The 13,684-nt window shown below is 37.2% G+C and overlaps 1 protein-coding gene across 1 annotated transcript in view; it reads left to right on the forward strand.

The window, feature by feature from the left end:
* The window catches only part of CHAT (choline O-acetyltransferase), a 61,411-nt gene that overhangs the window by 32,789 nt on the left and 14,938 nt on the right, over positions 1-13,684 (forward strand). Inside the window, exons 9-11 of the mRNA XM_053691646.1 lie at positions 6,109-6,237; positions 8,201-8,323; positions 12,548-12,689. Of these exons, the coding sequence (XP_053547621.1) occupies positions 6,109-6,237; positions 8,201-8,323; positions 12,548-12,689 (394 nt within the window). The remainder of the gene's footprint in view (positions 1-6,108; positions 6,238-8,200; positions 8,324-12,547; positions 12,690-13,684) is intronic.

Genomic DNA, 13,684 nt, shown 5'->3' on the forward strand with positions numbered 1-13,684 from the left:
AACATCATTGATTTTTATCCACCATGGTCTCTCCTTCCATCCAGAAACCTTCACAGCATAATAAACAGTCCTTAACCCCTTAATGACCGGACCATTTTTCAATTTTCTTACCCTTAATGACAATGGCTATTTTTACATTTCTGCAGTGTTTGTGTTTAGCTGTAATTTTCCTCTTACTCGTTTACTGTACCCACACATATTATATACCGTTTTTCTCGCCATTAAATGGACTTTCTAAAGATACCATTATTTTCATCATATCTTATAATTTACTAAAAAAAAATGATAAAATATGAGGAAAAAATGGAAAAAAACACACTTTTTCTAACTTTGACCCCCAAAATCTGTTACACATCTACAATCACCAAAAAACACCCATGCTAAATAGCTTATAAATTTTGTCCTGAGTTTAGAAATACCCAATGTTTACAAGTTCTTTGCTTTTTTTTGCAATTTATGGGGCAATAAATACAAGTAGCACTTTGCTATTTCCAAACCACTTTTTTTCAAAATTAGCGCTAGTTACTTTGGAACCCTGATATCTGTCAGGAATACCTGAATATCCCTTGACATGTATATATTTTGTTTTAGAAGACATCCCAAAGTATTGATCTAGGCCCATTTTGGTATATTTCATGCCACCATTTCACCGCCAAATGCGATAAAAAAAAAAAAAAGTTCACTTTTTCACAAATTTTGTCACAAACTTTAGGTTTCCCACTGAAATTATTTACAAACAGCTTCTGCAATTATGGCACAAATGGTTGTAAATGCTTCTCTGGGATCCCCTTTTTCAGAAATAACAGACTTATATGGCTTTGTCGTTGCTTTTTGGTAATTAGAAGGCCGCTAAATGCCGCTGCGCACCACACATGTTTTATGCCCAGGAGTGAAGGGGTTAATTAGGGAGCTTGTAGGGAGCTTGTAGGGTTAATTTTAGCTTTAGTGTAGTGTAGTAGACAACCCCAAGTATTGATCTAGGCCCATTTTGGTATATTTTATTCCACCATTTCACCGCCAAATGCGAGCAAATAAAAAAAAAAAACTTTACATTTTTCACAATTTTAGGTTTCTCACTGAAATTATTTACAAACAGCTTATGCTATTATGGCAGAAATTGTTGTAAAAGCTTCTCTGGGATCCCCTTTGTTCAGAAATAGCAGATTTATATGGCTTTGGCGTTGCTTTTTGGTAATTAGAAGGCCGCTAAATGCTGCTGCGCACCACACGTGAATTATGCCCAGCAGTGAAGGGGTTAAATTAGGTAGCTTGTAGGGAGCTTGCAGGGTTAATTTTAGAGATCAGCCTCCCACCTGACACATCCCACCCCCTGATCCCTCCCAAACAGCTCTCTTCCCTCCCCCACCCCACAATTGTTACCGCCATCTTAAGTACTGGCAGAAAGTCTGCCAGTACTAAATAAAAGAGTTTTTTTTTTTTTTTTAAATAAAAATTATAAAATATTTTAGTTGTGATGGACCCCTGCCTTAGCACCAACCTCCCTGATCCCCCCCTCCAGCTCTCTAACCCTCTCCCCTACCTAATTACCGCCATCTTGGGTACTGGCAGCTGTCTGCCAGTACCCAGTTTGACCCCACAAACCAAACTATTTTAATTTTATTTTTAACTTTTATCTGTATGTTTAATTATTTCTGTAGTGTAGCAGCCCCCCCACAATACCCCCACCCCCTCCCAGATCCTTTTAAATGTAAAAAAAAAAAAAAATTTCCCCTTCATTTTTCATTGGTGTCAGTGGGGCTAATGTGTGCATGTGCACGTGTGCACGTGCACGCGCGCCCACGTGCACGCGCACACGCATCGTGCACACGCACACACGTGCACGTGCGCGCGCATCGTGCACGCGCGCGCGCATCGTGCACGCGCGCACACGCTCCCTCCTCCCACCTCCCAAAGGCACCATCGGCACCATCACTACCGGTGCAGAGAGGGCCACAGAGTGGCTCTCTCTGCATCGGAGTCTTGTAAAGGGGTATTGCAGGATGCCTCCATATCGAGGCATCACTGCAATACCCTCAGAGCTGCTGGAAGTGATTGTGATCACTTCCAGCACTCTGTCAGACAACTGACGTACCAGGTACGTCCATTGTCATTAACTGCTTGTTAATGCATGACGTACCTGGTACGTCAGTTGTCATTAAGGGGTTAAAGGGACACTGAACCCAATTTTTTTATTTCATGATTCAGATAGAGCATGCAATTTTAAACAACTTTCTAATTTACTCCTATTGTCAATTTTTCTTCGTTGTCTTGCTTTCTTTATTTGAAAAAGAAGGCATTTAAGCTATTTTTTTGGTTCAGTACCATGGAAAGTACTTGTTTATTGGTAGGTGAGTTTACCCACCAATCAGCAAGAACAACGCAGTGTGTTCACCAAAAATGGGTCGGCATCTAAACTTACATTCTTGCATTTCAAATAAAGATACCAAGAGAATGAAAATAATTTGATAATAGGAGTAAATTAGAAAGTTGCTTAAAATTGCATGCTCTATCTGAATCCTGATAGAAAAAAATTGGGTTCAGTGTCCCTTTAAGATAAAATTTGCCTTGCTAAAATTATTTCAGGTACCTTACAGTACTAATGAGACATCTTAAATCTGTGCAAAGGAGGTTACCAAAATGGTTCATGGTCTAAAAATAAAACTTACCAGGAGAGGCTCATTGGCCTAAATATGTATAGTTTAGAGGAGAGAAAGAGGTGATATGATAGCAACTTTCAAGTTTATTAAAGGGCTTAGTAAAACAGAGGCTGTCAGTATTTTTCATAAAAAGAAAAATTCAAGAACAAGGGGTCATGATCTCAAGCTGAATGTTAGTAGATTAAGGAGTAATTTGTGGAAGCTTCTTTACAGAAAGGGTGATTGATTTATAAACTTCCACAAGAGGTGGCAATGACAAACACTGTGGGGGACTTTAAGAATGCCTCGGATAAGCATAAGGCTATCCTATGTACTAATTAACGCCTGGGATAAGTATAAGGCTATACTACGTACTAATTAACACCTTGGATAAGCATAAGGCTATACTACATACTAATTAACGCCTGGGATAAGCATAAGGCTATACTACGTACTAATTAACACCTGGGATAAGCATAAGGCTATACTACGTACTAATTAACGCCTGGGATAAGCATAAGGCTATACTACGTACTAATTAACGCCTGGGATAAGCATAAGGCTATACTACGTACTAATTAACGCCTGGGATAAGCATAAGGCTGTACTACGTACTAATTAACGCCTGGGATAAGCATAAGGCTGTACTACGTACTAATTAACGCCTGGGATAAGCATAAGGCTATACTACCTACTAATTAACGGCTGGGATAAGCATAAGGCTATACTACATACTAATTAACGCCTGGGATAAGCATAAGGCTATACTACGTACTAATTAATGCCTGGGATAAGCATAAGGCTATACTACGTACTAATTAACGCCTGGGATAAGCATAAGGCTATACTATGTACTAATTAATGCCTGGGATAAGCATAAGGCTATATTACGTACTAATTAACGCCTGGGATAAGCATAAGGCTGTCCTACGTACTAATTAACACCTGGGATAAGCATAAGGCTATACAACGTACTAATTAACGCCTGGGATAAGCATAAGGCTGCCCTACGTACTAGATACATTTCTACAATTAGGAAATATCGGGCAGACTTGCTGGGCCTATGGCTCTAATCTGCCATCAAAATCTATGTTTACAGAAAGGGTGATTGATTTATAAACTTCCACAAGAGGTGGCAATGACAAACACTGTGGGGGACTTTAAGAATGCCTCGGATAAGCATAAGGCTATCCTATGTACTAATTAACGCCTGGGATAAGTATAAGGCTATACTACGTACTAATTAACACCTTGGATAAGCATAAGGCTATACTACATACTAATTAACACCTGGGATAAGCATAAGGCTATACTACGTACTAATTAACACCTGGGATAAGCATAAGGCTATACTACGTACTAATTAACGCCTGGGATAAGCATAAGGCTATACTACGTACTAATTAACGCCTGGGATAAGCATAAGGCTATACTACGTACTAATTAACGCCTGGGATAAGCATAAGGCTGTACTACGTACTAATTAACGCCTGGGATAAGCATAAGGCTGTACTACGTACTAATTAACGCCTGGGATAAGCATAAGGCTATACTACCTACTAATTAACGGCTGGGATAAGCATAAGGCTATACTACATACTAATTAACGCCTGGGATAAGCATAAGGCTATACTACATACTAATTAACGCCTGGGATAAGCATAAGGCTATACTACGTACTAATTAACGCCTGGGATAAGCATAAGGCTATACTACGTACTAATTAATGCCTGGGATAAGCATAAGGCTATACTACGTACTAATTAACACCTGGGATAAGCATAAGGCTATACTACGTACTAATTAACGCCTGGGATAAGCATAAGGCTATATTACGTACTAATTAACGCCTGGGATAAGCATAAGGCTGTCCTACGTACTAATTAACACCTGGGATAAGCATAAGGCTATACTACGTACTAATTAACGCCTGAGATAAGCATAAGGCTGCCCTACGTACTAGATACATTTCTACAATTAGGAAATATCGGGCAGACTTGCTGGGCCTATGGCTCTAATCTGCCATCAAAATCTATGTTTACAGAAAGGGTGATTGATTTATAAACTTCCACAAGAGGTGGCAATGACAAACACTGTGGGGGACTTTAAGAATGCCTCGGATAAGCATAAGGCTATCCTATGTACTAATTAACGCCTGGGATAAGTATAAGGCTATACTACGTACTAATTAACACCTTGGATAAGCATAAGGCTATACTACATACTAATTAACACCTGGGATAAGCATAAGGCTATACTACGTACTAATTAACACCTGGGATAAGCATAAGGCTATACTACGTACTAATTAACGCCTGGGATAAGCATAAGGCTATACTACGTACTAATTAATGCCTGGGATAAGCATAAGGCTATACTACGTACTAATTAACACCTGGGATAAGCATAAGGCTATACTACGTACTAATTAACGCCTGGGATAAGCATAAGGCTATATTACGTACTAATTAACGCCTGGGATAAGCATAAGGCTGTCCTACGTACTAATTAACACCTGGGATAAGCATAAGGCTATACTACGTACTAATTAACGCCTGAGATAAGCATAAGGCTGCCCTACGTACTAGATACATTTCTACAATTAGGAAATATCGGGCAGACTTGCTGGGCCTATGGCTCTAATCTGCCATCAAAATCTATGTTTATTAGGCCCTTATATGAGAATGATATGTTGTTAGCTATAAAACCTGCTGTACCTTAGATTATTAAGTTCCAATACACATAATCATTGGCAATTTAAATGTAATTATCCATGATGCAAAAGTAGGAACTTTACTTAATTTTTAATTTTTTTGACATTTAAATAAAAAAATTTTTTTATTTATAAGTAGTCATGGATGTGTAAAATATGGGGGTAAAATATAATGGTGCTTTCTCTTTATCCTTTGATTTTTTTACAACTTGCAGATACTTGAACCAACCAGTTGATTGGGAGAGTAAATGGTTTTAAGATGTTATATAAAAAATAAATAAATGTGTTATAGAGTGCAAAAAAATGGATATACAGTCTAGGGTCTTATTAAAAGGAGTACTTAAAGTAATAGAACAAACTGAACTTAACAGCAAACTGCCCAAACAAATAACGGCCTCCAAAGACGGAATACAGTTCAAGTTGTGTCCCAGCCCTCCTTGGGAGGAGATTGGATGATTGAATTCTAAAGTCCCAAGGAGGGTTGGGACAGAACGTGAACTGTATGCCGTCTTTTTGTTTGGGCGGTTTGCTGTTAAGTTCGGTTTGTTTTTAACCCTTTGGATACTATACAGGACGTCACTACTATTGTGTTTTATTTTATTTCCTTTTAAGGACTCCTTTTAAGAAGACCCTGTACTGTATATCCATTTTTTGCACTCTACAACACATTTATTTATTTTTTGTTTATTTCTTTGTGTATAATTACAAGGCTTCTTTTTGTATTTTATTGTTATATAGTTTTTCTGTTTGTAATTTCAGGAAAAACAGCCCAAAAAAATTAGTAAGAGCGGATTCTGTAAGTGAGCTGCCGGCGCCACGGAGACTGCGATGGAAATGTTCCCCAGAAATTCAGGGGCACTTAGGTTCATCAGCAGAAAAACTACAAAGGTATGAGCTACGTTAGTGATGAATGTGCAGAACACAAGTATAAAAAGTAAAAAGACTCTTTTTCAATAGAACACTACTTCAGAATTGTTAAACACATATTTAAAGGGACAGTAAACTGCTGAGTACAAATACAGTAGCAGGTTACTACTCACCATGTTATTGTATACTCATATTTTACCCCTTACAATTATCAGTTAGTAAATACTCTGCATCTTCACACTGGTCGCTGCCATCTTGGAGCTTATATTTATGTAACCTTTAAACTGTGCAAAAAAATGCAAACATGTAACACTTCTGCTCTCTATTATGTGATCTAAACTGAAATACAAGGTACTGCTTTTAAAAAGCAGATCTGTGTAACTTCACTGCTCCTATCACAATACCTTTGCTACAAGATGGGGGTGGTCCATATAAAAAGAGCTGCAGGCACAGGAGGGAAAAACAATGGTGAGTATCAACCATACTACTGTAGTTATACCCAGCAGTTTAATGTCCCTTTAAAGATGCACTCCTAGAACATAATACCCAGAACATACCTTATCATCTCCCATAAGAAAAGACTGTAACACAGAGGTTCTCAATGGCTTCTGGGAGTCCAGCGACATTACAATAAATCCAGGGATACGCGTGTGCCAGAGTGACTGATCAGTAGTAGTTATATCGGAGCACAAGCAGTGGCTGTTCTGGGGGGGGGGGGGGGCTGTGGGGGCTATGCACCTCCAATACAAATATAGCACCCCACACTGAGCTGCAAAAAGCTTTATATATTATGGGTAATGTGTCTTCACCACCTTTGTTAGCCCCCAATTAGTCCCCTTAAATATTAAAGGGACATTAAACACTAAACAAATCCTAGATAAAATGATGCATTCAAAAAAAAGATTATTCTCAGAACAACGTGTAGATGTCTTTTTTAAAGTTTCATTATTGACAAAATAAGTGTAATCTATTTTAGTGTCTATAAAAAAGTGGGAGCTGCCATGTTGTAATTTAGGTTACCTTCTCTGCTGTGGCCAATTAGGGACAGTTATAAATAGGTCACTAGAGTGTGCAGCCATCGGCAGTGTGGACTATAACAGTGTTCTGCATTTCCATTTCTAACAGGAACTGAAGAGCTCATAATTTTGGAATTACAGTAGAAGGGGACAAAATAAATAATGAAAGTATATTAATGACATATATATATATATATATATATATATACGATTATTCATTTTATATTACTATCTCAAAGTGTTTAATGTCCCTTTAAGTTCTAGAACCACCACTGGGTACAAGGGGTGATAAAACATCACAATGTGGGCTGAGGAGCAGGGTGAACTTTGCAGCCCCCCCAGACCAGCTAACCATGCCCCTGAACAACAAGCTCCACCCACTTAATACTCACTACTTTACCATAGTTACTTATGCAAAGGAAAAATAAATAGAAAAGCAGTATAGAGTATAGTGTAGTGGTGATTCTATGGAGGTGTACTGTGGTCAAAAGTGCCACATTATTTGTCTATGCACTCCTGTTGGGTTTGTTGAGCTGAGAAAGAGGGTGAAACTTTTGTCTCAATGCCACTGTCCTTTCATTCCTAGCCACTCCCCCAAAACACTTAGACAAGTCTCCAGACCCCCTCTTCCCACAGAACACTCACATATTTTCCTTTATCCACCCTAACTCCACCCACAGACCTTCTCAGCTAAGTTTCCGTCTTTATGGCCAGGGTACCAAGCTCTGTAGTTGAAGTGCTTGTCTCCAAAACAAAAAAAAGGTATTTCTGGATGTGCCGCTGAATGAGGATCAAACTTCTCACAATGAAAAATAGTGTGGCATAAAAAGTAGATTTATCCTCAAATAAGCCCTGCAAAAATCAATTTGCTGTTAATTAGTTATTGTAGGCGCTTAGTATTATGTCTTTTTCATTCCATAATGTTTTATATAAAAATAATCATGTGCATTATTTGCTGTTTTTTCCAGGATTGTGAATAATCTTGATTTCACTGTCTATAAGTTTAAAAGTTATGGAAAAGAGTTTATCAAGAAACAAAAAATGAGCCCAGATGCATTTATCCAAGTAGCTCTCCAGCTTGCATTTTACAGGTAAGTTAGTAACAAAACTAGATAGATTGTCAGCTCTTTAGTCCATCTGCTTTGTTAGTCATCTCATGTAAAGGTGGTTTACAGCTAACAGTGAGTCAAAGAAAAGCCCTTTATGGTTCTTGTTAAAGGGACAGTCTACACCAGATTTTTTATTGTTTAAGAAGATAGATAATCCCTTTATTACCCATTCCCTAGTTTTGCACAACCAACGCAGTTATATAAATACACTTTTTACCTCTGTGATTAGCTTGTATCTAAGCCTCTGCAAACTGCCACCTTATTTTAGTTCTTTTGACAGACATCCATTTTATCCAATCAGAGCTGGCTCACCTGAACTCCACATGCATGAGCACAGTGTTACCTATATGACACACATGAACTAACACCCTCTAGTGGTGAAAAACTATCAAAATGCCCTGAGAGAAGAGGCAGACTTCAAGGGCTTAAAAATTAGCATATGAACCTCCTAGGTTTAGCTTTCAACTAAGAATACCAAGAGAACAAAGCAAAATTGGGGATAAAAGTAAATTGGAAAATTGTTTTATATTACATTCTCTATCTGAATCATTGAAGTTTATTTTGGACTAGACTGTCCCTTTAATATCTTTCAATCATTCTACTTAGAAAAGAAGAAGAAAATCTAGAGACAAGGTGAAATGAACAACAGTATAGATAGGGTAATTTGAACAATCTAACTCACTCCAGATATAGCCTCCTTCACTAGTGTAGTCTTCTCACAAGTGACTACACCAAAAGTTTTTGAAAAAAAGAGATTATAGTGGGGTAGGAAGGGGCGCTGAACCGCAGTCTGGAAATGTATATAACTAAGACCTTTGCATTAATTTATATTTAGTTGGGGTAGAGAATACCAATATTAAATCTTATATGAGGTGTGATGGTAAAATAAAATAAAATAATATAATATAATAGTCTTCTATCTTTTAGTTGGGGTAGAGAATACCAATAATATGAGGTTCAAGGTGTGATGATAAAATAAATTAGTATAATAATCTTCTATCTTTGCAGTGATAATACAATGTGTGCTGCGTAGAAAGCTACTTAGTGAAAGTGTTAATGAAAGTGTTAATCTTTTAGTTAGGGTAGAGAATACCAATAATATAAGGTTCAGGTGTGATGATAAAAATAAAATAAAATAGTATAATAATCTTCAATCTTTTCAGTGATAATATAATGTGTGCTGCGTAGAAAGCTACTTAGTGAAAGTGTTAATAAAAGTTAAAACATGCTAATTTTTCCTTGTTTATGTAGGGCAAAAGATTATATTCAATCGTGAGAGTAAATAGTTGTGAAATTAGTTTTAGAGCAGTATAAATTTAAAGTGACTCTATGTCACCAGGTAGATCTTCTGTGTATATAGTATACGTGCGGTGGGGATGATAATTGTTGTAGTGAAAAGTTGGGGTGCATAAAAATAAATATAGTTAAATATAGTTGTGAGTAAATTAGTAATGGGAACTTGGGATTCCTCACAAGTTTTAAATTTTAGAAAGAAAATATGGATCCTGATTTAAAAATGAAAAAAGGGATAGTAAGCAGATTAATGTAATAATGTTAATTTATTAAGTGAGTTCATACTAAGAAATAAAAATTCCTTACAGACATTAATAGCAATAAAATATTAAACAATAGTAATGTTCTAAAAAATTAGATTCTAAAAACTTAATAACACCGGTGTTATAAATGCATTAAAAACTACAATTCTAATTTAAAACTACAATTCTGATTGAAAAGACTCCAATAGCTGCTAATATGTTAGAAGATGGACATACAATAAAGTGAAAACTAGTAGAGGCATAGGTTGATACAGTAACAATAAACCACTGCAGATTGATAAGAGTAGTTAGCTTTCATACACCAGTATGAACCAATAGTAAAAACAATGATAAGCCTTTTCTGTGTTGGTAGTATGTAACAGGTGTTTCAAAGTGGCGTGTGTCTTATTAGACACAGTGTTGCAAGCTTTAATTAGAGGGCTTTTCCTAGCATAGGTTGATACAGTAACAATAAACCATTGCAGATTGATAAGTATAGTTAGCTTTCATACACCAGTATGGACCAATGGTAAAAACAATGATAAGCCTTTTCTGTATTGATAGTCTGTAATAAGTGTTTTTCAAAGTGTGTCTTATTAAACACAGTGTTACAAGCTTTAATTAGAGGGCTTTTCCTAGCAGGTGTTTACCCACAGTCTTTCCTTTTTTGTGGTTCCTTTAAAAGTTCCCAATTAGAGATGTCACACAGTACCTTTATGTATAAAAAACGCTCCTCCGTGTATTCTTACTTTTCCTGTCAGTGTTTGATATATCAGCTGTCCGGTTCGGCAATAGAGTCACGTGGGTTCTTTGTGACTAATCAGAGGGTCTCCTTGTTTAAATTAAGTGCGCGCACTCATTCCTTTAAATATTTTTCAGTATGTGGCTCCTCTTGCTGTACAATAACTAACAGGGATTTCTTATTTCAAACCTCCTGTTAGAGACAACGGTCCTGGGTGCCAAGTTTGTCTGTAGCTGTAGGGTGGATCAACGCGTATCGGCAACAGAGCCTTTTTCAGTGAACAACAGAATGAACAGGATATTTGCTTGTTCAAAAGACCAATGGTATAAGGTTGCAGCATCTTTTAGCTCCCTCTGCAATTCACAGAACAGAAATAACCTATAGTATATCAGTCTTATCCCACCAAAAAGACAGTACAGCCCCAAAAACCAGGTAATTCTTCTCTGAGCTAAAAAAAACCCCTCAGCAAGCTCCAGACATTTCGGCATCTCTAGCCCTCATCAGTGAGATGCAGTTGCATCCCTGTAGCCATTTGAGCAAGGGGCCAATGTTTGGTCCTTCCTTCTTAAATGGACATTTTACTGTAAAATTTGTTTCCCCTGATGTGTTCCTAAGGTCTTGTCAAACTAGCTACAGAGTATGAGACCTTTAGATCACTGGGCCCATAGAGAGAGCAATTATAAAGGAACATTTTATTACTTATCTCTTGCAACCCCCACTGGGAACTTGATTACTGATTGCTGCTTATTGTTTAAATAGTTTAGCTACAGAGAATACTAAAGTATTCATCTTTTCAGTAGAGGTTATGGTTTCAACAGGTAAAACCAGCTATTTTAAATGTCAAGAGATTATTAGGAACACATTAAAGCAGAGAACAAAATTTAGTACAATATCCCTTTAATAAAGAGACACACATTAAAATGAGAGTGAATACCAGTTGGAAAAAAACTGAGAGCATATTTCGAAAGCCAGTGGTACTTAGGATGCAGTCTCTCTCAACACACTATGGGGTCAGCTCCAATCTATCGGCCAAGTACTGTACATCAGACAACAAACTAATCTGAAATTTGCTTCAATATTTGTTTATGTTTGTCAATTATCAAATAGACAGGTTGCATAACTGAAAACAGTCAGTGTATCCACAGATGCAAATAACCCAACTATTATTTATAACTGTTCATTTACAAAGGTACAATATTTAAGCAAACTTAAAGGGACAGTCTACTTCAGTAATTTGTATTGTTTAAAAATGATAGATAATCCCTTTATTACCCATTCCCCAGTTTTGCATAACCAACACAGTTATATTAATATACTTTTTACCTCTCTGATTACCTTGTATCTAAGCCTCTGCAGACTGCCCCCTTATTTCAGTTCTTTTGACAGAATTGCATTTTAGCCAATCACTGCTGACTCCTAAGTAATTCTACAGGAGTGAGCACAGTGTTATTTATATCGCACACATGAACTAGCAGTGTCTTGTAAAAAACTGTCAAAATGCACCGAGATAAGAGGTGACCTTCAAGGTTTTAGAAATTAGCATACCTAGGTTTTACTTTAAACAAAGAATACCAAGACAACAAAACAAATTTGATGATAAAAGTAAATTGGAAAGTTGTTTAAAATTGCATGCCCTATCTGAATCATGAAAGTTTAATGTTGACTTGACTGTCCCTTTAACTCCAAAAGGGTGGTTTGTTCATGGAATAAACTGTCATTAGATTTGGTAAAGACAAACATTTTGTGGCACTTCAAGAATGCCTGGGATAATCAGAAGGCTGTCCTACCAACTAAATAGGATTATAGTTTTAGGAAATATTGGGCAGACTTGTTGGACTTATGGTTCTTATCTGTTGTCAAAATATATGTCCATTTACAACTGTGCATATTTTGGAATAACATACATTTGTTCTATAAAACTTTATATAGGTGCCAAAGAAGACTTGTGCCTACATATGAAAGTGCTTCCATACGTCGCTTTCAAAGGGGAAGGGTTGACAATATAAGGTCATCAACAGCCGAAGCGTTAGACTTTGTAAAGGCAATGGTTGATGGAGAAAGCAAAAAAACGGTAAATTACCTTTCTGCATTAAGGCTGTGACACACTGCAAGCGATGCGGCGCAAGGCAAAGCAGCTGCTTCGCACCGCGTCGCATCGCTTCTGAAGTTCAAATATCTCATCTCTGAGCGCTCAGCTACGCGACCTGATGCAGCAGAGTGCTCAGAGATGAAAAGGCAGGACACACTGAGCGCGCACAGCCGCATCTACACGCTGCACACCGCTCCGCTTGCAGTGTGTCACATTACCACTAGACACTTTAATGAGTATGCTAGGAGCATGTCACCATGGTTACTGCTCATTGACATGCCCAGAACGCCATTCCTTAAAGAGACATAACAGTGGAAATATTTTGGCGTTGTATAGACATAGTATACTATTTTCAGCAACTTCACAGTTTTAAAGGGACTGTAAAGTCCAAAAAAAAACTTAAATGGATTAGCTAGGGCATGCAGTTTGAAACAACATTTCAGTTTACTTCTGTTATTAATTGTACTTAGTTCTCTGTGTATCCTTTTGATAAAGAGTAATCCTAGGTGAGCTCCGGTGTGTGCACGTGTCTTCAGCCATCAGGCAGCAGTATTTGTAACAATGTTCATAGCAATCTTATACATAGTTACAAACACTGCTGCCATTGACTCCTAAAGACATGTGCACGCTCCTGAGCTATTACAATGCTACTTAGCTTTCCTCTTCAACAAAGTATAGCAAAAGAATAGTAAACAGAAGTAAATTAGAAAATTGCATGCTCTATCCAATCCAATTAAGCTTATTTTTACTTTACTGTCCTTTTAATGTATTAATAAATGTTGACTTTATCCCTTCATCAATCTCAAAACACATTCAACTGGTGAACGGTGAGAACGCATTGCGCACATGGTTGACAGACAGCACACACATATTATGCATACAAAACTGAGTCTAAGGGCCCAATTATCAAAAATGTACCAGTATGTCGAGAAACCATTCAAAATGTTTATTTCATTTTTTAGAGCTTTATATTGTAA

Source organism: Bombina bombina, chromosome 9 (genome assembly GCF_027579735.1).
Source record: "Bombina bombina isolate aBomBom1 chromosome 9, aBomBom1.pri, whole genome shotgun sequence".
In the NCBI taxonomy this organism is placed as follows: domain Eukaryota; kingdom Metazoa; phylum Chordata; class Amphibia; order Anura; family Bombinatoridae; genus Bombina; species Bombina bombina.